This window comes from Bubalus kerabau, chromosome 17, assembly GCF_029407905.1.
Source record: "Bubalus kerabau isolate K-KA32 ecotype Philippines breed swamp buffalo chromosome 17, PCC_UOA_SB_1v2, whole genome shotgun sequence".
Lineage (NCBI taxonomy): Eukaryota > Metazoa > Chordata > Mammalia > Artiodactyla > Bovidae > Bubalus > Bubalus kerabau.
Window position 1 is genome coordinate 17786754 of NC_073640.1, and position 27321 is coordinate 17814074.

Consider the following 27321-nt stretch of genomic DNA (forward strand, 5'->3'; position numbering starts at 1 on the left):
ATGGCCCGGGTCGGCAGCTCCAGCGGCGACGCGGTCGCGGGCGAGCGGGCCGGGGGCGCGGGGCGCTCCGAGCCGTGGGAGCTGTCCCTGGAGGAGGTGCTGAAGGCGTACGAGCAGCCCATCAACGAGGAGCAGGCGTGGGCCGTGTGCTTCCAGTGCTGCCGCGGGCTGCGGGGCGCGCCGGGCGGCCGGCGGCGCATCCGGGACACCGCGGACATCCTCCTGCGCAGAGACGGCTCGGTCAGCGCGCGGCGAGAGTCCGGCGCGGCGGGTGAGGACGGGGACGGGGGCGCGACGGGGCGGGGGGCGGCGCCCGCGGCGGGGAGGGGCTGCGACCCTCCGTCTCTCCCTCTGCCGGACCTGGACTCGGACCCGGCGCCCCCTTTGCCGCGCCTTCTCTCTGCGGGACCCGCCGACCTCTCCCACTTCCGCGCCCCCTCTGCCGCACTGGGGGCCCTCCTCTGGCTTCTCTACCGGGGTGGAAGGCCCTCCTCCCCCTCTCCCTTGTCTGGGTTGGGAGCCCCTCAACTCTCCGCTGGAGCTCGGACCTCTGCCCCTCGGGCCCCCCCCCCCCCCGCCCCCGCCGCCAACACGCACACACACACCTGAAACCCATCTTACCATCATGGCCAGTGCTGGCTGGAGAGGAGAGGAGCTTTGGCTCCTTGGCTGAGGACGTTCCGCAGGGAGACCGGACTCTGCCTTTCCTGCCCGCTCTCCCGACCCGGTCTGCTTCCTTCTGCTCTGGGAGTCGGTCCCACCCAGTGACTGGTGGTGTGTATCGTTGTTGGACTGGTATTTGGGCAAGAAAGGAAACGTGTTTTGCTTGGGCTCTTTTTTGTGGGTCTGCCGATTTAATAGAGAAAGGAAAATGTAAGATTTGAGGAACAGCTTGCTTAGTGTTCGACTCTTAACCATGAGCAATATTCAACAATGAAGCCCTTGAAAGATACTTGAAATCCTTGGAGAATGATGAGTTTAAGTGATTTTTAGCCTCTTTAAGAAAAAAGTTTTCTTCCCTGGAGAACCAGGATGCTGGTGCCGAGCATACTACCCCTAAAAGGGATATACCTGGGGAAGTGCACCGGCCGGCTGTGTGTGCTGGAGAGGTGGGTTTGCATAAATCCATGCGATGGGCCAGGCCAAAGCTAGCCAGTAGGACAGTTCCTTTGATAACCAGGCAGTCTTCTGAATGCTTGCCACTCCTCGACCCTCAGTATTCTTCCACAAGCTCCCATCTCATCTGTGTGCCCTGTTCCCACCTCCCTAACACCGCAGTTGGGTGATATTTGAGAGTTGTTCTATTTGCACAAAAAGCTCTAATATATTTGACAAGAGAAAATAATAAGAACTGGACTCAAATGGTACTGTTTCCATTCTGCACGCAGGTAATCTGAGGCTCAGGCTTACCTGTCACACAGGAAGGGTTAGGATCTGGATTCAGCACAGATGCTCTCAGTGCCTGTGTACACCGTCCTCACAGGTGGGCTCAGAACATGGGACAGGGTGGCCTCGTCTCACCTGTGGGCCCTGGAGTCTGTATGTTCACAAAGAGCTTTTCTCTCACAACTGTATTTCCTCCTTGAAAGACCTTCCTGTGCCCCTGCTCAAACCTGGGGACAAACAACATAACCCAGGGACTGGCTTCTGCCACCGCAGAACAGGACTGTAAGGGCCTGCCTGGTCTGACCCTCTGATTTAAAAGGTGGGGAACTGAGGGGGAGAGTAGTAAGTGGTGTGCTGCCAGTCCTGGCAGGTGGCTAGAACTGAGGGCTTCTCTTTGTAGAGGAGTCAGTATTGTCCACATGGACCACGATGGCCATCCTCTGGGGTGGTGGTCTTCTGGACCTGTCCACCTCTCCTGCCCACCCCTTCTTCAGCCCCTTCTTCCTGGTCCCTGCAGACCCAGAAGCACTGACCTGTACCGGCCTGTGACACAGGAGCCCAATTTCATTTTCCATTAAATACGATCTTTGGTTTCTGTCCATAAGCATGAGAAATAGACTACCCTGAACTTTCTCTTCTGTCCTTGTCGAGCTTTCGTCAATCAGCTGAAACTTTAGGCCGGCTGTCTCCTGTAGGTAGCTAACCCAGCATTTCTCTGGGACTTGGGTGTTTCTTTCAGTGGATTCACTGCAAGTGTGCTGTAATAGCCATCAGGAAAAAGGTCACATGGGCCCTCAGTTCCCAGCCCCCCTCATGAAGTTCTGGTAAAGCTAGGCATTAAGTCAGTGTTTAAGGTAATGGTAAAGAAAGCAACAACCAGGTACTTCCCCAGTGGTCCAGTGGTTGAGACTCCAGGATTTCATTGCAGGGGGCACAGGTTTGATCCAAAAGAAAAAAAAAAAAAAAGAAAAAATTCAACAACCAAACTAAACTTTACCTGGGGAGGATGAACAATATTATCTTAGGACATGAGCAGGAATACTTCCCACTTTCTGCTACTTGGGAACAGCTGACTTGAGTAAACTTCTTAATCTCAACTTCTTCATAACTGCTTGGAAGCCCCCCTTCTTCAAGTGGGGAAAATGAAAAAACATGTTAAGTGAAGTTATTTTTAGGAGGCTATTATTAAAACTTCCTGATAGGCAAAAGTTTTGGGGTTTTTTTAATTAAGGCAAGAAACTCTATCAGGCAGCACATGTGCTGACCATTCCCTGAGAAAGCTCACTCTTTCCATGCAGCGTGGTCGTGGTCAGTGACCCTGGGACAGTTTCAGTGGCATTTGTCCACCTGATGCCTCCAGGACAGACCCTGCAGGACACTGGCTGCTCTCAAAGTGACAGTTGGCTGCCTGAGACCTGCCTGCCCAGCCAACATCTGCAGGGGAAACAGACATACCTTCTCTTCACACAGGCTCTCCACCCTGAAAGCCCCGGGCAGGTGGAGGGTGGATGCGGGGCTGTCACAGGGCTGTGCCTCCTTTCACCTTCAACCTTCTCTGTTCTTATATGAATCCACACACTGCCCTACTTTTCCATGTTTGGTGTTTTTTTTTTGTCAGTTTTGATGCTAAAATTTTTCACAGGACCCATTCTGCACGCCCGGGTGCCTCACGTGGCCCGTCCACCAGGTCACACCTGCATCTGCAGCCCTCCCCCCTTTTCTGCCTGTAGTTCTGCAGCCCCTCTGCCACCCCCCAGACACCGGCACCTGTCCCCTTGCTGCCCACCGCTACCTGGAGGCAAGACCTTTTCAGTTTACCTCCTTGGCGGCCCTGTGTCATGACCTCCATTCTTCACCTCTTTATCTCCAGCCCAGCAGCTGGAGTTAGGGTTAGCTGAAGTTTAGGGGCCCCCTTTACTCCCACATAAACTGGGGTGAGAGTGGCACGTGCCCGGGAACAGAGGGGGACTAATGAGGGAATGTTAGTGTGAAGCCTGTGTCCACCCTGGGCCCAAAGACCTGTGCACACGGCAGACACGTGGACACACACGGGCACACAGACACGTGGGCACGTGGACACGCGGTGCTGTCGCCGCCACCGCTGCTGCATTTCTGTGCTGCTGGCACTGTGTGTGTAAGTGGGGCTGCCCCTTCCCATGAGAGGCACCTTTTCACGTTTCTCCTGGCCCAGGGTGTCCGCTCCCGGAAGCTGAAGTGGGACCCCCAGTGTTCTGGGCAGCCCTGCGTGTCCTGTGGGCTCTGGGCCCTCATGTGACTTGCTGGGCCTCTGGCAGGTGGCCTCCTAAGTGACCAGGGTTGCCTGTATCTTTTAAATGGCCTTTCTCACAGGGGGGTGTGCAGTGATGTGGGGAGAACTTGGGATGGCTGCAGAGCTGGGACGCTCCCCCTGGAAGACAGCACACATCCTGAACAGAGCAGCCAGGGCTTTCCCATGTGGCTCTTGTCTCCTACTTCTTGGCCCTCTCCAAAGCTGCTGGTGCCACCGACCCTGGCTGTCCCCCAGCTCCCCGCCCCCAGGCCCTTTTCTCCTCTGAGGGTCACCCAGGAAGACATGGTGTGGGGCTGCAGCGGCTCCACCTCGTCATCGAGGGAGATGGGGGCTTGCTCTGCAGCCCGCAGCCCACTGTCTCATTCACACCTCTGACGGGAAGGCAGGGCTATGTGCCCATCATACAGACAAGGAAACTGAGGTTCAGGAAGGCAGAGCAGCCATGCAGTCACCTGCAGGGAGACGTGGGGGCAGGGCTGGGGAGTGGGCTTGGCTGGCTTCTGTCCACCCCTTGCCTGACCTTGGGAAGTTACTTAGGCCTCTGGGTGCTTCAGTTTCAGCCTCTGTGGAATGGGGCTTTGCTAGCAGCTTCCCCAGAGGTCATGTGGGTGTCTGTGGAGCCTTGGGACATGCTGGCCCTGGGATGGTGCTGCTCACATGCCCCGTGTGCACCTCACTCAGGCATCGAGGAGGCTGTGCTGAGCCCAGGGCACCTGTGCACATCACTGCCTCAACTCCACCAGGAATCCTGTTCAGAGAGTGCCAAGTTCGTGGGTGTCCTCCATTCAAGTATTTTCCCCAGGGATTGGAGAATGCAACCAAGTGAAGTGGTTTAAAAAATCAGAGCTACCAAGGGAGCAAGTTACACAAACTTACTGCTTACTACAAATTTACCCATGTAAAGCCATGATAATCCCTTTGCCTTAAGATCACCTGAGTAACAACTGAACCTCCATCTGGAACCTGAGACAGATTTCTGTCTTGGGTCTTCCTGGGGCTTGACTCGCTTCCTGGACCTTGCTGCTGGGTAGGAAGCCACACCCATGGTGATGTGTGAGTTTATGGCAGAAATGAACTGGAGGAGGAAGGACACACCACAAACACAGGGCGCCTTTGACCCCTGTGCTGAACAGACAGCTTCCGGGTTTGGAGCACGTGTCTCCTCTTGGCTTCAGGTGGCATCTTGCTTTCACCAGCTCCTCTCTCGAGTGAAGAAGTGAGGACTGGAGAGCGGAGTCCAAGGCTCCTTCCTGTGCTGACCCCAAGTCCAGAGGATGTCATCAGCAGACGATCACCACCCCCCCTCCCCGGCATCCTTGCAGGGCACTGCGTCCACATCCCCCTGTTCCCTGCGGTCAGGGAGGCAGGACACCAGGGTTCTTACTCACCACAGTGCTCCTCAGCCCCAGCCCTGCAGAAGGGGGAGAGGCTGCCCGGCAGGCACCCCATCCCACCACCCCCTGCTGGGCACAGGGAGGCACCGCCCCCGGGGTTCCAGACTGCAGAGTCCTCACAGAGTTCTCTCCCACAAACGAAACCTGTTTCCTGTACTATGACAGGGTCATCTCAAAGAAAATGCCCTCACTTCTTGAATTCTTGTCTTTTGTTGTTTCCCAGAAGAAACCGAAACAATTTTCCACCCCAGCACATATCGGGGAGGGTGTCCTTTGGGGTATGGGTGGTGAGGATGCCAGGGAAACCAGGTGGCTGCGTCTAGCTCCCACCTTACTGTGCATCAGCAGAGGCTTGCGTCTATCTCCGTCTCTCTGCTTTTCCCCAGGGAGCAGTTGGTTTGTAAATAAGTATGAGCTAGTGTGCAGGATGCCATGTGAGCAGCTTGTTATGTCAAGCTTCTGTCAAAGTTATGTCGACTCCAGGTGTTCCGGGGGCTCTGGAGGGTGCACCCAGAGTCTGACTGTGCCTGGTGGGGCTCCCAGCACCACCATTCCTTAGCTGTGTGATCTTGGTAAACCCTCTCTGTCTCTAAGCTCCAGCTTCCTTATCTGTGCAGAGGGAGCCGTGGCCCTGAACTTTGCAGCAAAGCACTGGGCAAGGGACTACTGCAGGGCTCCTTGCTCTGCACAGCCCAAAGGTTCCCCAAGCCTGTGTGATTTAAATACAGTTGGGTTGGTGAAAACTCACCTCCACACCATACTGGGTTTATAAAGAGTTCTGAAGGGTTGGCTGCCCCCTGCCCCTTTATAGCAAGGTAACTCGGGGCCCCGGCCCCTCCATTTCTCCCACTTTCCATGGTCTCTGTCCTTCACAGCTACAGACTTTTTACTGAACCCTCAATAAGGCCAAGATATATGCCCAGGTGCTCACTATTCCATCAACGCCACTGATGTTGGGAGTGCAGTGTTTTAATGGGAAAGTGTTTTCATGGCTCAGCCCTATGCAAACTCCCTTTATCCCTGGCAATCTTCCTGTCTCTTGATGGCATTTGGAAAATATTTGCAGAGTTAGCAGGTTCACTCAGCGGAGAATGTCATGGTTTGTGTTTTTATCCACCTCAATTAAGGCAGCTGAAATTCATACCCTCCCACAGCTCTGTGTGCTTTATTCAAGCAAGGCTGTGGAAGGAGGTGGGTTTCCTGTCTTTCCAGCCTGGCCTCTTGGAAGGCTGGAGGGTGGCTCAGGTAGTGACTGGAGCACAGATTCTGGGGTCCCCCAGCCTGGCCGCAGCCAGCACCACCACTTACTAGCTGTGATACCTTGGGGCACATAAGCTCATCCCCTAGAGCCTCTGTTTCCATATCTGTGAAATGGGTACGAGGACCATCGACCTCCCAGGCTGTACACTGGCTGTGCAAGTGCTTGTAAACATGCCAGCTCAGTGCTATGTTTAATAATAAAATACCCACAGCCGAATTCAGCACCTGGGCACCCTGTGTGTCTGGCTGAGGTGCTGACAGTCTGGGGAGAAATCCCCAGTGCCAGAGGTGCAGCCAGATGGCAACTCACCCGTATGGCTGCTGGGAACCCTGGAGCACAGCCTGCCCTTCCCACTGCATCCGACTTTCTCATCCAACTGGTTTGGGAGTGCATGGCTCCCCACGGCACCCAGGTTTCTCTTCTGACGCTGATTTGGGGTTGCATGGCTCCCCACGGCACCCAGGTTTCTCTTCTGACTCTGAGTTGGGGGTATGCTGCTTCCTACTGCGACGCACTTCCTCAGGCCTGGCTGACCTGAGCTGCCCCCTTGACTCTTCCTCTCCCCTTTCACTCTTGCCCCATGCCTGCTTCCCCAGGGGGCGGGATGGGCTTCGAGGCCCTGTAGGCTGCTCCTGTCTGAGTGGTCACTTTGGGGCGTGACCGCTGTGCAGGGCGGGACCATCTGCCCCAGGGCAGGGCCACATGGCTTGCCTGGCATCTGGTGCAGAGCTGGGTCTTATCAGTGTCCATCCAGCGACTGATAGATCGGCGCCCTGGTTTCTGGTGGAGATCTTGGGAGATGCGCTGTGTGTTCCTGGGGGGTAGGTGGGGGGCCGGCCTAGGGGATGCTGAAGCTTGTCTTGACTGCTGCTTCTCTTCTCTTGCAGAGCCCACAACAATGGTGTCACCGGCCAGCTCGGAAGCCCAGGTACTTTAAAAACAAAATTTAAATGTACTTGATCCGAAGTAACAGTTAAGTGTGTTGTATGCTGTAAATTAGAAGCACATACAGTTGTGCTTCTAGAAGGACCGGGAGATAGTGAAGCCTGGCATGCTGTAGTCCATGGGGTCACAAAGGGCTGGACATGACTGAGCGACTGAACAAGAGTTGTACAGTTGTTCCTCTGAGGCAGGATGTGGATAAGTGCTCAGTGGCTTAGTGGAAGGGCTTGTGGGGAGACGATGCCTAAAAACAGGCAGGGCGGGGAAGCCCGTGCACACAGTGGGGTGGGGTAGACTTGGGGGTCTGAAACGTGGGGTCTCCCCGGTGACCCCCGGGCTCCTGGAGGTGCCTCCCGCTGACCAGAGGGAAGAGGGGGCAAAGGTGATGTGGTCTCCCTGGTCAGAGCGTTGGACAGGCATGGGGCTGGGGGACAAACAGGAAAAGCAGCCCATCCCCTGTGTCCCTGAGCTCCCCCCAGTACCTCATCCCTAGGACCTTTATCTGTGTCTCCTGTCCCATCCGCCTGCCCCCAGGTGCTTTGTCCTGAATTTGATGTTTATTCCACTGCTTTATAAAAAATGGTTTTGTGTAAATACGTATTTATATGTTAAACACAGTGTTACAGAAAGGGGGTGGGCACCGCTGTTGGTCTGCTGTGAAAGTGAAAGTCACTCAGTCATGGCCAGTCCTTTGTGACCCCATGGACTGTAGCCCACCAGGCTCCTCTGTCCGTGGGATTTCCCAGGCAAAAATACTGGAGTGGGTTGCCATACCCCCCTCCAGGGGATCTTCCTGACCCAGGGATCGAACCTGGTCTCCTATATTGCAGGCAAATTCTTTACTGTCTCAGCCACAAGGGAAACCCATTGGTCTGTCACGGAGGATTTTTACCAACAATAATAAAACCATCCCAAAGTTTTCTGACTTTTTCTAGTCACCACATGCTGGCAATTCTTAATTGTGTCAGTGATAAAGAACATCCTCTGGCCGGGCGGATGCCCTGCTGTTTATACAACACGAGTTCCCAGGGGTTGCTCTGAGCTCATGCTACCCAGAGTCCTGGAACCTGAGTAAGAAAAGCCTAGCCCTGTTTCAGGACGCGTCCATCTAACTGCCGTGTGCGGCTCCTGCTGCCAGGCTGCCCTGCCCCACCGCCCCAAGTGAATTTGTGTTCCCCACCCTGTTCCACTTGTGTTCCCTACTGTCATCAGTCTTGAAAACACTTACAAAGAACTTTGTATATAGGCTCGGGAATCGACGTGGGGGCCCCAGGAAGTCGGTCAGGGCAGCCTCCTGGCCTGGGTGCGGAGATTCTCATTCCCGCCCTTCAGTGCCTCGGGCTGGTCCTGGGGCCTCAGCTGCTTGGTGCCCACACTGCCAGGGGCAGGGGGGCTCGGGGTTCTGCCTAGACTTTTCCCTGCGGGGAAGCCAGTGGTCTCTCCAGTGTCTGGGTCTGGGGCAGCTCCCTAGAGGCTTGCAGTGGAGTTAACCCTTTCACTGATGTGAGGCCAGCAGAGGCCAGAGACCAGAACCAGGGGAGGCAGGCCCAACAGGGGCGCTCTGTGCTGCACTGGAGCCAGGAAGCTTTGGTGCTAGGCCTCCTGCCTGCCTGGCCTGAGGGGTAGAGCAGTCTCCTTCAGAGAGAGAGGGTCACCCTGGGGTCAGTGGGGGCTGTGGGACAAAGCTGGGGTAAGGTGGAGTTCACTCTGCTTTTTTGTAAAAGTGATTTTATTTGTTTATTTTTGGTTGCGCTGGGTCTTTATTGATGCGTGGGCTTTTCTCTGGTTGTGGAAAACGGGAGCTACTCTTTGTTGTGCTTCATGGGCTTCTCATTGCGGTGACTTCTTTTGTTGTGGAGCCTGGGCTCAAAAGCACAGGCTCAGTAGCTGTGCCACTCGGGCTTAACTGCTCTGCAGCACATGGGATCTGCCCAGACCAGGGATCGAACCTGCCTCGTCTCCTGCATTGGCAGGCAGAGTCTTCACCTCTGAGCCACCAGGGAAGCTCATCTCTGTCTTCTTCCTGCACCTCCCTCTGGGCCAAGAAAGGACCGATGGGAACTTGTGTGAAATGAGGTCCTTGCCCACCCAGCAGTTCCAAGGGGTTGCCCCAGGGACTCCACTGGCCAGAGCAGGCCCTTTGACTCCTGATTCTGGGGTGTGACTTGTAGCCCAACTGGTCCTCACCTCCTGAGGCAGAGATAAGGTGCCTCCAGGCTGGGAGCGTTATTGACTTTCACTGGAACTTTGCTCCCACAGGGCCTCACCCTCCCCAGGCATCCCCGAGCCAGGCAGACCCCCCCTAAGCCCCTCCAGACTCAGGGCATCTTGGGAGGTGCTTCTGTGGACAGAGAAGGCCTGTTCTTGTGCCCCGCCATCTGCCCAGCGCTGACTGTCACACTTCCCTTCAGCTCTGCTCTGACCCCTTCCCCCAGGGTCTGGGGGTGACATCATGGGAAACAGAGGAGAGACCAGAGAGGCCCAGAGGCCGGGTGGCCTGCACATGCCTGGCGAGGGTGTGGCTCCGTCCAGGGGCACGAGGTCAGGGCACAGGCTGCAGGCTGACCCCACCCCCAGGCCAGCACGGCCCCCCTGCCTGCGGCAGGCAGGTGACCAATGTTTGCCCCACCTGTGAGAGTCTTGAGACTAGTGGCAAAGAGCTGTTGTCATTTTGGGGTATGTGTATCTCTTGTACTGAGTCGTGAAAGGAAACCATTAACGCCCTTTCAAACACAAACACGTAGTGCTGTGAGCGCTGGAAGCAGCTTCCTCATTCTTCTTGCTGTGCGCCACTGGCTGGCATCGAACCGCTTCCCCCGCGCCTCCTTCGAGCAGACCCAAGGCTGTGGGGCACACGGTACAGAACCCGGATCTGAAATGCTAATGGTGGTCCCTGAAAGCTCAATTCCCTAGGGGCTAAGTAACACCAAAAGCAGAGTTAAGAGGCGTGCAGGACTCATCTCTAATGTGCTAATCCGCTTTTTAAAACCTTGTTGTGGAGAAAGAATTTTGAGCTTATGCAAAGCCAGCAGAATAGCATAGTGGCCCCACACGAGGCTCCAACAGCAAAGGACTCACCTATTCCCTGCAGCGCCCCCCCACTACCTGCCTGCTGGTGACTCCCACCCCCTCTCCCTATACGGGTACAATTATTTTTTAGGTTTTTCTCTTTCAGGTTAAATTCACATACATTGAAATTTACATGCAGCTGAAAATACTTGAGGGGTCTCACTGTTTGTGAGTTCCAGTGTCAAGCTTTATATGTGTCATTAAGCAATTACTCCAGCAGCATTTATTGAATAACCTAGCCTTTCTCCTCTGATTTAAAACATACTGTCATTGCACATGAAAAGCTAATGCTTCCTTAGGTTGCCTCTCTGTCTTTTTCTAAACACTTTTATTGGGGGTAACCTGTACATCTGGTAAGCTCTGACTGGTGTGAGACCACCACACACACCTTTCCCAACATGCTTCCCCCCACCCCCCAACCCCCCCAGGAGCCAGGGGCCTGCCCTCTGTGGCTGTGGACTGCTTCTGTCTTGTCTAGAGCTCCAGAGTCCTGGCTCTGTGCGGTGCTGGGGGTTCAGGGCTGTGCACGGCTAACTAGTATCCCTCGGATACCACCCTACTTGGGACCCGACCTTTGTGGATTCCCCTACAGGGATTTCGGGTTTTCCTCTCTTGGTGAACACCGCCCCCACCTCGCCCCCAGAGGAGCTGCAGTCCAGCGGTAAAGCGTGTCTTGATTGTAAGAACCTGCCTCGCAGTTTTCCACGGTGGCTGTGCTGCTGGGGAGCACCGTGTTTCCCGGGTGCGGGCGGTGGTGCACCCCTCAGAGGACAGCTGCTATCCCATTTCACCAGTAGAACCCACGCGATGGTGACCTCCTGCGACGGCTAGAACGCAGCCCACCCCCATCCCACCCCCACCTCTGCCTTGTGTGCCCGCCCTGCCCTGGCCTAACAGCAGGGCCCTGTCCCGCAGGTGGTGCAGTCGCTGGGCTTCGCCATCTACCGCGCGCTGGACTGGGGGCTGGCCGAGCATGAGGAGCGTGAGCTCAGCCCGCAGCTGGAGCGGCTCATCGACCTCATGGCCAACAGCGACTGCGATGACGACGGCGGTGGCGGGACGGCCGACGAAGGATACGGGGGTCCCGAGGAGGAAGAGGAGGCAGAGGGCGGCCCCCGCACTGTGCGCACCTTCGCTCAGGCTATGCGCCTGTGTGCCGCGCGCCTGACCGAGCCCCGGGGCGCACAGACCCACTACCAGGCCGTGTGCCGCGCGCTCTTCGTGGAGACGCTGGAACTGCGCGCCTTCCTCGCCAGGGTCCGGGAAGCCAAGGAGGTGAGCCGAGGGAGCGGCCCAGGCCGCAGGGCCAAGGATTTGCCCGGAGTGGAGGGTGGTAGGTGGGGCCGGCCGAGCGAGGGGTGGGGTCCCGGAGGCGCCTCCACACGCAGAGGTGGGGCAGGTGGGCAGGGCCCGGCCCTCTCCCTACCTAGTTCCTTCTGTTCCTCCGTCTGTCCACAGTGGGTGTCCACTCTGTGCCAGATGGTCCTGAACACTTTGTAGGTTTTAGCTTAATCCTCAGTGTCCTGCTTACCTGGCTTTGCACAGGAGGGACCAGAAATTCACAAACTGGTGCTTTTACCCATGACCTCACTCGTGTTGTCTCTAAGTCAGTCCTTAGCTTCACTGGTCCTCATGTTTACATCTGCAAAAGGGACTGTGTCTCCAGGTCTCCTGCCCCAGAGCTGGTTCCTTCTGAAAACAGGGAGCAGAGGTGCCAGCATGTTGGAGCTTTGGGGAGGTGGGCAGTTCAGTGAGGGGTCACTCGTCCAGGTGTTTGTCCCTGGATGACAGTCCCACATTCCTCTCCACCCCCAAACCGCCACCACCCCCACCCCCATGGTGGTTTTCACCCATCTCCCAGTTGAGCAGCTGGAGGCGCTAAGAGGTCATGTTCTCACCCCAGGTCACAGCTAGTACAGAGCAGAAGGGCTTGACTGGCTCCCGGCTGGCATTCTCCCCACAGCTGTTCTGCCGCTTCATGGTCTCAAAGTCAGGAGGTGACAGTCTTTGCTCAACTCTCACAGCCTCTCCCTTGGAGAGAACTGAGGTGTTTCATTGAAATGGGGGTCACAGCCCACAGGGACCCCTGCCTTCCACCAGCATTTCACAGATGAGGAGAAAAATGGAGACTTTGGAGAGGTCAGGAGGTACTTTTGGAATTAACCGATGCTGGTCCCTGATTTTACCCTGACCCTTTGTTGGCGTGTGTCTCCTTCCTGCCCAGCTTCCCTAGGCCTGGGCCTGAGCAGACTCTCAGGGTTTTCCTGACCAGGGGCCTGGGATCTAGCGCAGGACAGGTCAGATGCTGCTTGGGTCACTTGGCCTCGTCTGCAGCCCACTCGTAGCCCAAAGTGTGCGGTCCCTCTGCCCACCTACTGCCCCCCAGCCCGGTCCTTTGTCTTCCCTCCCACCCCTGCTCAGCATCTCAGAGATATCCTGCCAGTGCTTTAATTGTGGCTGCCCCTAATGCTTGTCTGCTTTTCCTTTTGTTTTGATTGGACTCGAGAGGATGGGTGGGGACTGTGTCTGAAACTTACGCCCCACTAGGGAGATGTCCATTCTGGTTTTCCCGAGATGGCCTTCAGAGCGTTGTCTTCTTTGAGCCGCTGCTCTTGCTGTAGTAGCCTCTTCAGGTCCACTGCTGAGTGAATCCTCCCTGGAAGACAAGTTCCTCTTTTACTTGAGGACCTTCCTGTTTCCTGACTCTTCAGGGTCACTGTGTGGTTCCTTTTTGGGGAAAGATTTCTTCCTCTTGGGAGGAACTCCACAGCCAGCTGTCTCTTCAAGGTCACCACTAACTGGCTCCTCCTTGGAAAGCATTTCTTTTCCTTGAGTTTCAGAAGGAGGTAGATGGGTTTTCCATTCCATTCTCCCGAGGAGCCTTTTGGGCTTCTGTTTTTTCTTCTTTGGGGTCTTTTACTTGTCTCCTCGCGCTCCTGTGTGGCACTAAGGATCCTAATGATTTTCAGTTGCCTGGCTGTTGCTGAGGTCAGTTCCTTGGCCAGGCAGTAAAAGCTCTTTCTTTAGGTGTAAACAGCTCTAGACTTCAAGCAGTTGACCCAGGACAAGTCAGGGGACTGGAGGAGGCAGTGAGAAGTGGGCTACTGGCAGTGTGTGGCTGGGCTGGCATTGGGAGCAGAAACAGCCTGCTCAGGGGCAGTAGAGCTGCTCCAGAAAGGACAGGAGACCCACCTTCATGCCTTTTGTGCACAGAGACGCAGGTCACACCCAGCTCTATTTTTAGAACCACACACCTTGTGCTTCACAGAAACTTGGCTGAGTTTTCTAGAGCATCCCAGGGCAGTTTGGCAAGTGGCCTGGGAGGGAAGCCGGGGTGACTGGTTCTGTTTGACCTAGGGGATGGGGTGGCAGAGGCTGTGTGCTAAAGGCAGATGCTCCTCCAGCATGGAGGGCCAGTGAGAGCAGAGCCCCCGCTGCTGCTAAGATCCAGGGCAATGAACCTAGCAGCCTTTTCACAAATTCTCAGCAGAAAACAGCTCCCTGAGCATTCCCAACATCCTTCCTGGGCCCTCACCTTGCTGGTGTTGTTTTTCCCAGTTCGTGAAATACATCTCTATGACTTTGGGGCCTGCTGAGTGACTCGCCCTCTTGCCCATCCATCCACTCATCCAACTATCCACTTACTGATTCATTTATTCACTCAACCAATGCTTAAGACCTAGCATGTGTCACACAGTGCTGGGAGCCAGATTTAAAACAACCCCAAAGCTGAAAACATGGTTCTGACCTCATGGAGCCAACCATTCAGAAAACAATCAAAGAAGCAGATGACTGTAGACTCCAGATGGGATGACGTGCACAGAAGTGGCCGTGGTGTTCCACGAAGGTGGATGTGCCCTGTGAGTGGCAGTCTGGAGCCCTTCCCAGATGCGGGAGGGCCTCACGCCTGCATCGTGGAGGATGGGGGCCCCGTGGAGGAGTGTGGGTCAGTGTGAGGAGGCTGTGGGTTCTGCTGCAGCCAGGGATTGCTGCAAGGGTCGTGCTTCCCCCTGCCCTTGCACGGGAGGAGTGGCCACCGATAGCCAGCAGGACACGAGTGTTTCCATGTGGTTCTAAGGCTGATGGCTTGGTTCCCTCAGATACCTTTCTGTGCCCCAAAGCCTTGTCCAAAATGCCCACGTGGTGCAGAAGCATCCCCAGGAGGCCAACCAGCACCACCACTCCCGTTCTCCCGTTTCTCCCGGACTTAACAGATGCTGCAGAGGCTCCGGGAGGATGAACCGCAGGCAGAGAAGCCCCTTGTGGAGCTGGATAGCCTGAGGCGCACAGACTGGGTAAGACATGTGCCCCCCACCCCCACCAGGGCACAGATGGGGCACAGGCCCGGAGCCCCGCCCAGGGCTAAGGGCCATTTCCCTCTTCTTATGGGCCTAGGCCCGCCTCTGGGTCCAGCTCATGCGGGAGCTCCGCCATGGGGTGAAGCTGAAGAAGGTACAGGAGCAGGAGTTCAACCCCCTGCCCACAGAGTTCCAGCTCACCCCCTTCGAGATGCTCATGCAGGACATCCGTGCCAGGAACTACAAACTGCGCAAGGTCATGGTGAGCCGCTCAAGGTCATGGCGGGCTGGGTTAAAGAGGTCACATGTTCAGGCCCCTCTGCCTGCTGGAGCCCCTGCTTGGTGCGCTGGTGACTAAACCAGGAGTGCAGTGGGAACGGTCAATGTGGCCTCGAGTCATACACCTCATGGTCCTTTCAGGGACACAGTGTGACATTGGCAGGGAGAAGGGGCCCAGGGGTGGGAGCTGAGGCTGTGGGATTGTCCCGCTTAACTCTCACAGGGCCTCGTGGTGTGCCAGCATCGCTCTGAGAATCGAAATGTGTGAGTTAATCTCACTCTTACGAAGACCCTGTGAGGTAAAGCTACTGACGGGCGTTTCAACATAAAGAATCTGAGATGCAGGGAAAGCTGGTGGTCAGGTCTTGAAGGCCACAGCCACTGAGGGGGAGGCTGGGTGAACCCGTCTCATGGCTGCAGCCCAAGCAGACGGTCCCTTAGCCTTGCTGCCCTCCTTCTCTCCCACAGGTTGACGGGGACATCCCTCCCAGAGTGAAGAAAGATGCCCATGAACTCATCCTGGACTTCATCCGCTCCCGGCCTCCACTGAAGCAGGTACCAGCCCCTCGGGGCGTCTGGAAGGTTGGTTCTGGGACACTGCCTGCCAGAGCACGCAGGGCCTCCAGGGAGCTGGCCCCCAACGTGGTGCTGCCACACCCCCTGCAGGTGTCAGAGAGAAGGCTTCGCCCCTTACCCCAGAAGCAGAGAACTCTGCACGAGAAGATCCTGGAAGAGATCAAGCAGGAACGCAGGCTACGCCCCGTGGAGAGCAGGCGCTGGGATGGCCGGGGCGAGCGGGGTGAGCACGGGACACCCCTCCCCTGCGCCTCATCTCCCCCCACACTGTCCTGTCCCTCCTGCCTCACCTCCTGCCTCCCCCAGGGTTCGGCTCTCTGCCCTGCATCCTGAACGCCTGCTCTGGGGACGTCAAATCCACTTCCTGCATCAACCTGTCCATCACAGATGTTGGGAGCAGCGCCCAGCGCCCGAGGCCCCGGGTCCTGCTCAAGGCACCTACGTTGGCTGAGATGGAAGAGATGAATACTTCTGAGGTCAGAGCCCACAGGTTCCTGAAGAGAGACTGACATGAGGAGGAGGTGGGGAGGGGAGGAGGGGTGGGAGGGGAGGAGAAGGAGGGAAGAGAAGGAGGTTCTGGGGAACTGAACACAGCCAGGGCGCAGCATCCAGCTGTGGGCCCTCTGCTCGGGGTCCTGTCTGCACCCTGCTGTGGGGCTGGGCCTGCGCTGGGGACAAGCGTGGTGGGGCTCAGGCACCCTCCCCCATCTTGGTCACTCACAAGGGTGACTGAGACAGTGGCCTTGAGCCACTGTTGCCTCAGCACATAAAAGGATGAGATGGAGAGCCGCATCCTCCTGGGCTGGGCAGCCACACTTGGAGGTGCAAAGCCTACAGGTCCCAGCGTGACTCCCCACCCTGGCTGCATTGCCCTCTGACCCTGGAGACCAGGCTGGGGGCTGTCTCCACGTGACCCCAGGCCTGCCATCTCCAGGACTTTCCAGGGACCTCAGGCCAGGGGCTGGCTTCTGAAGCATGTCTCCCCTGGCCAGGGTAGTGCATAGCGGTCAGCTTGTGCACCCCACGCCTTGGTCCAGGGACAGGCAGGAGGCACTGGGGCAGAGCGGTCATGGTGATGCTAGACTGGACTGTCCACAGGAGGGTGGACAGGGTGTTGCTGGGCTGATGTGTCCACAGGAAGAAGAGTCACCGTGCGGAGAGGGGACGCTGAAGCGAGATCGTTCTTTCTCTGAGCATGACCTGGCGCAGCTCCGGAGTGAGGTGACCTCTGGTCTGCAGCCGGCCCCTCAGCCCCCTGGAGGCCTGGAGTTGTCCCGGCCGCGAGCAGGCAGCATGCAGTCCTGGAGGCCAAGCCCCCTGGAGCCGGGTACATGGCTTCTCCCTCCCTGGATGCCTTCCTGCAGGTCCTGCTACTCCAGAGGGAGTTTGCACTGCCGGAGGGACATTTATCACTTCAGGCAGCCACGCCCCACCTTTTAAAACTCTGCTAAAGTAGTAATCCATATCCAGTGTAAAACTTTAGAAAAGTCCCCACAATTCTTTTACCTAGAGATATTAACTTTGCCATATTGGTCTGTAGAAAGACAGCTGGACCAATGGATGGATTGACAGACAGTTCTAATCTTTTTCTTTCCTGCCAGTGGAAAGGGGCCCAGAGAGCATGCACACCACTCTGGACTGGACTAGTCCCCTGGGGTTTGTCACAGCCCCGTCCCTTCCCATCGGTCAGCCGGCCACTCTAGGTTAGCTGGTCCCACAGTGCTGAGGCCTGGGGTTGCCATTCCACCCGCTGCCTCTTCGTACCTAGCACAGCCCTGCGACACCAGAGCTGCTGCGGGTTGTCCTGACAGCCCCTGTCTCTTCCACCAGGTTCCCTCCCCATCAGTGTCCAGTCCCAGCCTGACCCCAGCTCCCTACCACGCAGTGATGTGAGCTCAGTCGAGGACAGGCAGGGGGCCTCCGCGGCCCCGGACGCCAGTCACCTGTGGCTGGTGAGTGACAGAAGCACTTGGTGCAGGATGGCCGGGGTAGGGGACAGCGAGAGGGGACGGGGAGTGCCCCTTGCGGGCTCAGGAGTAGTGGGGCCCTCTCAGTGGATGCCTGGGGAGGTTGGTCTTTGCTGCCGCCTCCTGGGCCTTCTGGGCACTGCAGCCCAGGCCAGAGAAGGACCTTGCTAAGGGCACAGCCTAGTCCCATCTCTCAGGGTCAGGGCACATGAGAAGGCAGCATGGTGACACTGGACAGCACTTTCTCGGGTCTCAATTCTGGCTCCAGGCCCTTCCCTCTCCGTGCTGCAGTTCCCTCACCTGTGAATTTTGTCTGACCTGTAATCATGAAGAACTAACAATTGCTGACATCTTGAGGCTCCCACTTGGACCTGAGCCGAATGGAGTGCCTGCAGGGCCACAGGGCACCTTGCTGGCATGTAGAGGGGGGTCCAGAGGGTGGCTGTCATTATTGCTTCATTGAGGTTTTACAGAGAGGCTCAAGTGAGAATGGATGTTCAAAGGTTCTGGAAAGTCAGGGGCATGTTACCGTAATACTCCCCAGCTGAAGGGTGTGCTTTAGCCTTTGAGTCCTGTATTAGGAATCTGGCCACATATAAAATCACCCCTCACTTAGCAGCTGCAACAGCACAGTTACCATCTCATCATCTCTCTGGGTCCAGAGCCCGGAACTGGCCTCCGTGGGGCTGCAGTGGCAGGGCTACATCTCACCTGGAGGCTTGACCTGGGCTGGAGGACCCTTCCTAGGAAACTCCTCCCCCGGCTGTGGGCGGGGCCCCAGCTCGTCCCAGGAGAAGCACCCTCATGAGGTGGCTCCCTTGAGTGAGCCATCTGAGAGGCAGAGGGAAGCCCGTGTCTTTATGACGCATTCTCGGGACTGACACTGTCAATTCCACCTTATCCATTCCATACAAGTCAGTCACTAAGTCCTACTTAGGGAACTACATCTTGTTTATTTATTTGGCTGTGTGGGGTCTTGGTTGCTGCCCTCGGGATCCTCCTTGCATCACGCAGAGTCTTTCCTTGTGGCACGTGGCTTCTCTAGTCGTGGGGCAGGCTCCAGAGCACAGTAGTGGGCCCAGTAGTCATGATGTGAGGGCTTAGTTGCCCTGTGGCTTGTCCCCTTTTTTTAAAGATGGATTCTTTATTAAAATGTTATTATTTTTTATTATTTTATTTATTTTTGGCTCTACCGGATCTTTGTTGCTGCATGCCAGCTTTTTCTAGTTGCAGCGAGCAGAGGCTGCTCCCTGGCTGTGGGGTGAGGGCTTCTCAGTGCAGCGGCTTCTCGTGCTGTGGAGCACAGGCTCCAGGTGCACGGGCTTCAGTAGTCGCAGAGTGCAGGCCCATCGGTTGCAGCACATGGGTGTAGTGGCTCTGTGGCATGTGGGATCTTCCTGGACTCGGGATCAAAGCCTTGTTCCCTGCATTGGCAGGTGGATTCTTAACCTCTGGGCCACCAGGGAAGTCCCAGGACCACCTCTTGAAGGGAGGGATGTCAAGCATTCAGGGGGCATGTGTTGAATAGCAAGTCTCATGAGTCTTTCTCCAGCTCAGGACTCAAGAGCTTTCCAAGAGGCTTGGCTATCAAACCCCTGAACTGCTATGACCTTGCCTCAACCCAATCTGTTGAGCACCCAACTTGAGATCTCTTGGCAGTGTGTACAGTGAGTGCAACATCTGTAAGGTTAGAGGGAAATTGTTCACATATAAACAGCACCACCAGGCTACAGGAAACACTAATCAGAAGCCAGGAGATCTGGATGCTTCAGGTGAGAGGAGAGAACACAAGGTCCCAGATTCACCCCGTGCCAGACAGTAGCAGCTGACCAACAAGTGTAAATAGAAAATCTGACCACAAACACCATCCACTTCCACATCCACTGGTGCCTCCCATGCCACCTTGTCTTCGTAGCTAACATTTTGATTCTGGTGCCAGACACTGCATCTTCTTAGTGGAGCTGAAATACCTTACTTCATAGAAGAGGAAGTGACCCTTTGAGAAGTCAAATTCTGTGCTAAGAACACAGGACTGTTCTCCTGGGGCAGAACAGGGTATACTCACCATGACAGCCCAAAGGGCCAGGCAGTTATGACGAGGTAGACAGGAGCATCCAATGGACCAACAGACCCAGAGTGGCAGTGGATGGATAGCACTGGGAAAGAGGAGGGGGTGCGGTGGTTGGGGGTTCCAGGAGGCTGGGGGCAGGTGGGGGCGCAGTGGTGTTGGGGTTCTAGGAGGAGTGAGGCGGGGGGCAAGAGGGCACTCTGGTGGGGGTTCCAGGAGGGAGGCAGTGGGCCTGGGGACTCTGGGTGACTTTGATTGTCCTGGGGTGTTTTCAGGTGAGCAACAAGGTTGGAGGCAGATGGTTCAGGTCTGGGTAGCATCATGAACATAGGTGGGATGTGCTGAAGGGTTATGTGAGCAATGAGGTCATCGAGGGGCTGGCTGCCAGTTGAGTTATTGGGCCCAGGTCAGAGAGCTGCCTATAGAAGTATCCCACAGCCTCAGGCATGGGCGTTCTGGGGAGCTTGCCTGGACTGAGGCCAGGAAAATGCCAAGTCCTCAGGGAAGTGGGGAACTTGTGGAGATGTCCTGAGAGCCTGAGACCAATGCCTCAGGCCTCCTGTCCCAGGAGTTCAGCCACCCCGTGGAAAGCCTGGCTCTGACGGTAGAGGAGGTGATGGACGTGCGCCGTGTGCTGGTGAAGGCAGAGATGGAGAAGTTCCTGCAGAACAAGGAGCTCTTCAGCAGCCTGAAGAAGGGGAAGGTGAGGAGCTGGGTGGGGGGTAGGTGTGGGCAGGGCTGGGCCTGGCAAGTTTGGGACAACACTGGGCTCCAACCAGGCTCTCCTCACAGATTTGCTGCTGTTGCCGAGCCAAGTTCCCGCTGTTGTCATGGCCACCCTCCTGTCTCTTTTGCAAGAGGTGAGCCTTATGTACACACCTTGGCTGTGAATTCACAGGGGAAGGAGGTAGGAAGCCTCTTGCTTTCTGTCCAGTAGGGCTTCCTGTGGTTTGGGGCATGTTCCATCAGGCACGGTGACCAGTGCAACCAAGGAACAAAATTTTTAATTTAACAACTGAGGGGCCCCCACTTTCATCCAAGATTGGGTAATAGGAAGCAGAACAGGCATTTTCCACAGGAAACGGCCAAAAAAATAAAAAGATGCAAAGACATAAAACATTGGTTCTCAAGAACCAATCGGGTTTGAAGCAAGTACCAGAAAGCAGACAGGGTAAGCTCTGTCCTACGACTGCCTCAGCTCTGGACTCAGGCCTGTTCAGCTCCTGCGGTGGAGGAGGTACAGCTGAGAACAGGGGTACCCTGGCAGCTAGAGTTCACAGCACAGATCTCCAGAGGGGAGAGGGTTCTCCAGGAAGCAGGTCTCAGAGACCTTCACAAGGTCCTCCTTGCATATTCAGAGTTCTGATCAGCACAAACATGAAGGAAATGACTGAGGCTGTGGAAACCTGGCCCACTGCCTATTTTAGACATACAGTTTATTACAACACAGTCACACCCACTTGTTTATTATTCATTTAGTCACACCTAAAATGTTGACTATCTGAGCTTTTAGAGGAAAAGTTTACTGACCCTGTCCTACAGATTTAAAGGAGCAATACCAGGAATAGTGTCTGTTCCCCCCAACCAAGGTGGCAAGTTGTGACTCAACGGGCTGCTGAGTGAATCACAAAAAGGTCTTGCCTCACTACCAGGAATAAGCGCCCCCACAACTGAGCAACTTCACTTTCACTTTTCACTTTCATGCATTGGAGAAGGAAATGGCAAGCCACTCCAGTGTTCTTGCCTGGAGAATCCAAGGGACGGGGGAGCCTGGTGGGCTGCCGTCTCTGGGGTCGCACCGAGTCGGACACGACTGAAGCAACTTAGCAGCAGCAGCAGCAGACTGAGTGCTGCTCCAGAACTAACAAATCAAAGTCAGACCAGAAAAGACCAAACTATTCCCAAGGATCTTAATTGCTTCCTAGAATAAAACTCAAGTCTATGTGTCTACGTATATTCGCTCAGTTGTGTCTGACTCTTTGTGACCCGGTGGACTATACATGGAATTCTCTAGGCCATAATACTGGAGTGGGTAGCCTTTCCCTTCTCCAGGGGATCTTCCCAATCCAGGGTTCGAACCCAGGTCTCCCTGCATTGCAGGCGGATTCTTTACCAGCTGAGCCACAAGGGATGCCCAAGAATACTGAAGTGGGTAGCCTATCCCTTCTCCAGCAGATCTTCCCAACCCAGGAATTGAACTCTGGTCTCCTGCATTGCAGGTGGATTCTCTACCAACTGAGCTATCAGGGAAGCCCATAAAACTCAAGAATAGGAGTAGAAAAATACCCAGCATCAAGCCAGATAAAACGCCTGTCATCCAATTGCAGATTATCAGGCATGTCAAGAAGCAGGAAAACATGACCCATGGTGAGAAAAACCAATCAAATCATGGAGAACTGACCCAGATTATAGGATTAGCAGATAAGGACATTAAAAATTTTGAACTGCATTTTATACCTTGAAAAAGTTAAAGACATGGAAGATATAAAGAAGTGACAAACATCTAGACATAAAATGTATGAGATGAAAAAAATTACACTGGATGATATATAGCAGATTAGACATTTAGAGTAATGTGCAGAAGAAAAGATTAGTTAGCTTGAAGATACAGCAGTAGAAACTATCTGAAATAAAACACACAGAAAAAAAGAATTAAAAATGAAAATGGCATTGGCAAGCTGTGGGGTAACATTAAGAAGCCTAATACAGCTGTAAAGAAAGTCCCTAAAGATGTGGGGGCAGAAAAAGTATTTGAAGAAATAATGGCTAAAAAGGTTTTCCAAATTTGATGAAAAGTATAAACCCACAAGAAACCCACTGAACCCCAAGGACAAGAAACATGAATAAAATCACACCAAAACACACAATCAAATTGATCAATGATAAAACCAATGATAAAGAAAAATAAAAGGACAGAAATTCAGTCCTAAATTCAGTCAGCAAATAAAAAACATGTTGTGTACAAAGAAAGATAAAGATGACTGCAGATTTCTCATCGAAACACTATAAGCAGGATGTCAGTGGAACAACGTCTTTAAAGTACTGAAAGAAGAAAAAAGTGGTCAATCTAGAATTCTGTACAAGAATATTTGTGTCAAAAACAAAGGCAAAAGTAAAGACACTTTGAGAAATACGAAAGCCCCCAGCAGACCCATACTGGAACAAATGGTAAACGAGGCCTGCTGCATAAAATTAAAATGATGCCAGATGGAGATCTGAATGTACACAAAGGAATAAGAGCACTAGCAACAGTAGCTGCTAAGATGTAACTCTCCTAACATAAAAGATTCTCTTCTTATGCCTCCTTAAAAGCTAAACCAGTGCTTCCCTGATGACTTACTGGTAAGGGATCTGCCTGCCAATGCAGGAGACAGGGGTTTGATCCCTGATCTGGGAGGATCCCACTTGCCACACAACGACTAAGCCCATGTGCCACAGCTATTGAGCCTGCACCCTAGAGCCTGGGAGCTGCAGCTACTGAAGCCCACGCGCCCTGGAGCCTGGGCTCCGCAAGAACAGGAGCCACTGCAGTGAAAAGCCTGTGCACCGAAGCTAGAGTGAGCCCCACTCTCTGCACTAGAGAAAAGCCCATGCAGCAGTGAAGACCCAGCACAGCCAAAAATAAATAAATGAGAAAAAAACAATTGGTAAGCCAATATCTAGCACCCAGCAAGGTAAAATTCAGTCTGCCATCCAAACAAAGTTTATTAGGAATGCAAAAAAGTAATAAAAAATGTATTTTGGGGCTTCTAACAGATGTATAAGTAAAAATATCCTAACAATATCATTAAGACTGAAGGTGAAAAAAAAAAAAAGACTGAAGGTGAGGATCAGAAATACGCTGTTATTAGTTTTTTATACTGTACATTAGATGGTAAAATATGACTTAAAGGAAACTGTGATAAGTTAAAGATGATCCTGTGAGCCCAAACACAACCACTGAATTAGCCTTTAAGTCAAAAAGAATATACTGGATTGGCTGAAAAGTTCATTTGGGTTTTTCCAAACAAACTTTTTGGCCAACCCAATAAAATGGAATCATAAAAAAAATCCTCAATACACAAAGCAGAAAAAGGAAAAAAGAACAAACACGGCAGAAAGAAAACAAATCCCAAGATGACAGACTTAAACCCAACTGTATCAACGATTACATTAAACATAAATGGCTTAAGCCAATTAAAAGACAGAGTTTCCCATATTGATTAAAGAAAGCAAGACAATCTGCTGTCTATAAGTCATGTGTTTTGTTTGTTTTTTTTTTTTTTTGGCTGTGCCATGCAGCTTGTGGGATCTTAGTTCCCCTACCAGGGATCAAATGCACACCCTCTGCATTGGAAGGGTGGAATCTTAACCTCTGGGCCACCAGGGAATTCCTATGACCTGTAGTTTAAATAAAAGACACACATTGATTGGAAGAAGGATGGAGAAAGATACCCCATGCCAATAGTAGTCTAAAGAAAGCCTGAGTTGGTATGTTAATACCATACAAAGTAGACTATGGAGCAAAGAATATTACCAGAGTTAAAGGAGTTCATTTCATGGTGATAAAGGGAAGAAATAATTCTGAACACTTTCTGTACCTATCAAGAGATTCAAGATACATGGAACAAAACATTGACAGAACAGCAAGGGAAAATAGCTAAATCCATGGTTATAATTAGAGAAATGAAAAACCAAGGGTAGAGGAGATTTGAATGACACCATCACCAACTGAACCTACGTGATGTTTACAGAAACTAATCCATACAATGGGATGTACATTCTTGTCAAGTACACATGGAATGTTCACCAACATGACTGTATTCTAGGTCATAAAACAGGTCTCAGAAATGTGGAAGGATTCATATCATACACAGTATGTTCCCTGACCACAGTGAAATCAAATCAAATGAATACAGAGGTCTGTTGATGGCAGATTAAGTATGGGACATCCCTCTAAGAGTATATGGTCCCTTGTTTTAAAAAATGAATTTGGACAGTTTGCACTGATGTGGAGAAGAACCCTGGTGTATCTTTATAGGATAGTACACAGGATACCCCATTCCATGTATTGTACTCTTATTTTAAATGTATGTTTTTATTCATTTATGCTTAGATCTGGAGCATGGAAAGTGTGCTAGTAGGGAGCATCTCTAGAATGGGCTATACAGGAGAGGACTCATGACTAAATTAAAATTCTCTCTAGTGTTTGAATTTTTACAACAAAAAGGCATGTACTTTTGAAATCATATATGGATGGGGAAATAAACGTTACTCACTGCTTAAAGCTGGGCATGTCACCTGACGGCCCTCTGGCTGCGGCAGTGCTCATGTGTGGGGGGAGTCAGGCACTCTCCACTGCAGATCCATGCTCCCCAGAAAGAGCCTGGAAGGAAGGAGTATTTTGGGTGTGGAGCTAAGTAAAAAGAAAAGTAAGATTTGGGAGTAAAATGAGAGGAAAACACTGATGTGGCCAGGGGGCAAGCAGAAGGCAGCAACAGTCTGGCCTGGCCTGCATGCTAGACCCCTCAAGCTGACCCTGCTGCTGCTGCTGCTGCTAAGTCGCTTCAGTCGTGTCCGACTCTGTGCGACCCCAGAGATGGCAGCCTACCAGGCTCCTTCATCCATGGGATTTTCCAGGCAAAAGTACTGGAGTGGGGTGCCATTGCCTTCTCTGCAAGCTGACCCTACTAACCCTCTTCTTTCCTCTCCAGAGCCGTCTGCAACGCCTGTAGCATAAAGGTGAGGACCACCTGGGGTCAGAGCGAGGCCCCGTGTCCTGAGCGTCCTGCAGCCTGGCTGGGTTGTCCAGGAATGAGGTTGGGGGTTGACAGAGGCTCTGCTATCTCGAGTCTGATGACCCCCCTCACTAGTCACTTCTTTCATCTTCTCCTTCCAGGAAGAACCCACTCCCACACTGCCCAAGACCGCAGTGTAAAGACCCTGTGGATGGTTCTTTTTTTAAAAAAATATTCTGTTTTAGTAGGCCAGTGCCAAGAAACCCTTCTCTAAAGTCTCCTTCCAACACCACAATCCTCAAGTGTTTTTGGAAGGGCTCATTTTAGATACAGCAGCTTGTGGTGTCTGTGTACACCTGGGGTGCAATTTGGGTGTCACTCCTTTACCTCTCCTTTATCCCAGAGATAGTCACCTGTTTGAGGGGTTTTTACCACCACGATTTTCAAACCCTTGCCTTTTATGACCCCTCTCAATTTTAAGTGATGGTTACATACAGGCCACTGGGCTACCCCTGGCATGTTAAAAAGGCACACTTTGCTCTACAAGGCAAGGGAACCATGCCTTCAAACGCCAGGCGTGAAGGGGCATCCAGTGAGCATGTGGGAACAAGTGACCTCAGGCAGGGTCCTGTGCTGGCCGGGCAGGTGGCCTTTTTCGGGGGAGTGGGGTGCCTGGAGTGTCTCTCTGTATTGCAGATGAAGATGCCTTCTAAGAAGTTTGCTCACATCCCCGTCTACACACTGGGCTTTGAGAGTCCTCAGAGGATGTCAACTGCCAAAAGCACGCCAACACAGAGAAGAGATGCCTTCCAGTGCGTGCTGCCCTTGGTGATGTTCCTGGTGGGCCGGGAGCTGGGCGGGGGTTTCTCTGCTGGGGAAGGAGGAGGGCAGAATGGTCAGAGCCCAGAGTCCCAGTTCTTCCCGAGAAAGGGCTTTTGTGGGGTGGACTTTGCTCTGCCTGGCGTGGGTGTGGGGGATGCAGAGGCTCGGGCAGAGACCCCTGACGGCCCTGTCCTGCCCCAGATCCCTGCAAGGGCTGCAGTGGCGGAACGTGGAGGAGGAGTTCCCGCACATGTACACCCACGGCTGTGTCATGAAGGACGTGTGCAGCGACTGCACCGGCTTCGTGGCGGATGTGGTGCACTCCAGCCGCAGGAGCGTGGAGGCCCTCAACACCACGCCACGTCGTGCCCGCCAGACCCAGTCCCTGTACGTCCCGAACACCTGGACACTTGACCTCAAGTGATGTCCTGTAGCCCCTGGGCTGCCTGGCAGATGCTTCTCAAGGTGCCCCCACACGGCCATGCCTCCAGGGAGGAGCTGGGCTAGGTCTGGACCAGGACGAGTCTCCATCCTGGCTCAAGAACCCCCGTCCTCCTGATGTGCATGTACATATATACATACGTTTATATAATATACACACAGCCTATATATATATTTATATTCACATCCCCTGGCCCCCAGAGCTCACTCCAGGACCCTTCCTGGGGAGACTGTTCCTCTCAGGATTCCTTGGGTGGGGTGGGAGCAGGTCTTCTCACTGAGACAAGGAGGGGCAGGTGGGTGTAAGCAGAGCACACTCAGAGGTGCCGGGGTGGTGCTGGTCCGGGGGCCCTGGTGATGCTGGAGGCCCTGGTATGGGAAGGCACTCCATAGATTGTACCTATGGCTACTCCTGGCCTAATAAAGGTGGTCTCACAGTCTCCAGTGTGGGGTGTGAACTGAGCTCTCTAGTTGCAGCAGTGGGCCTGTGCTCTGAGGGCGAAGGCTGGGCTCTGAGGGGCGGGGGCCATCATGACACAAGGGTGCTCAGGCTTACTCCATGACCTGGCCATCTTGGTCTTACAGCCAGCAGGGCTGCGTGTGTGATGACCACTCAGCCTGCTTTCTATCACCTGCCAGCCTGGAAGACCCTTCGGCCTCGTCCCCCAGATCTCTACTGCTGTTGTCTAGGCAGAGGGTTCGCTCAGGGCCTGCAGAGCTGGGGGGAATGTGCACGTGGGCACCCAGGTGCTCTGCAGTGGGCTTCTGTGGTCACCCCATCTTACAGATGAGGAAGCTGAGGCTCAAAGAG

General features: G+C 53.9%; 1 protein-coding gene across 1 annotated transcript; it reads left to right on the plus strand.

Annotated features, from left to right (window-relative positions):
- SPIRE2 (spire type actin nucleation factor 2) lies at positions 1–26950 on the plus strand. The gene is made up of 15 exons (XM_055553463.1): positions 1–271; positions 7219–7259; positions 11258–11617; positions 14557–14637; positions 14738–14902; positions 15388–15474; positions 15586–15718; positions 15802–15971; positions 16633–16822; positions 17326–17447; positions 20099–20233; positions 20323–20390; positions 25224–25251; positions 25944–26059; positions 26271–26950. The coding sequence occupies exons 1-15, from the start codon at positions 1–3 to the stop codon at positions 26491–26493; spliced, it is 2190 nt and encodes a 729-aa protein (XP_055409438.1). The 3' UTR covers positions 26494–26950.
- The last annotated feature ends 371 nt before the right edge of the window (positions 26951–27321 follow it).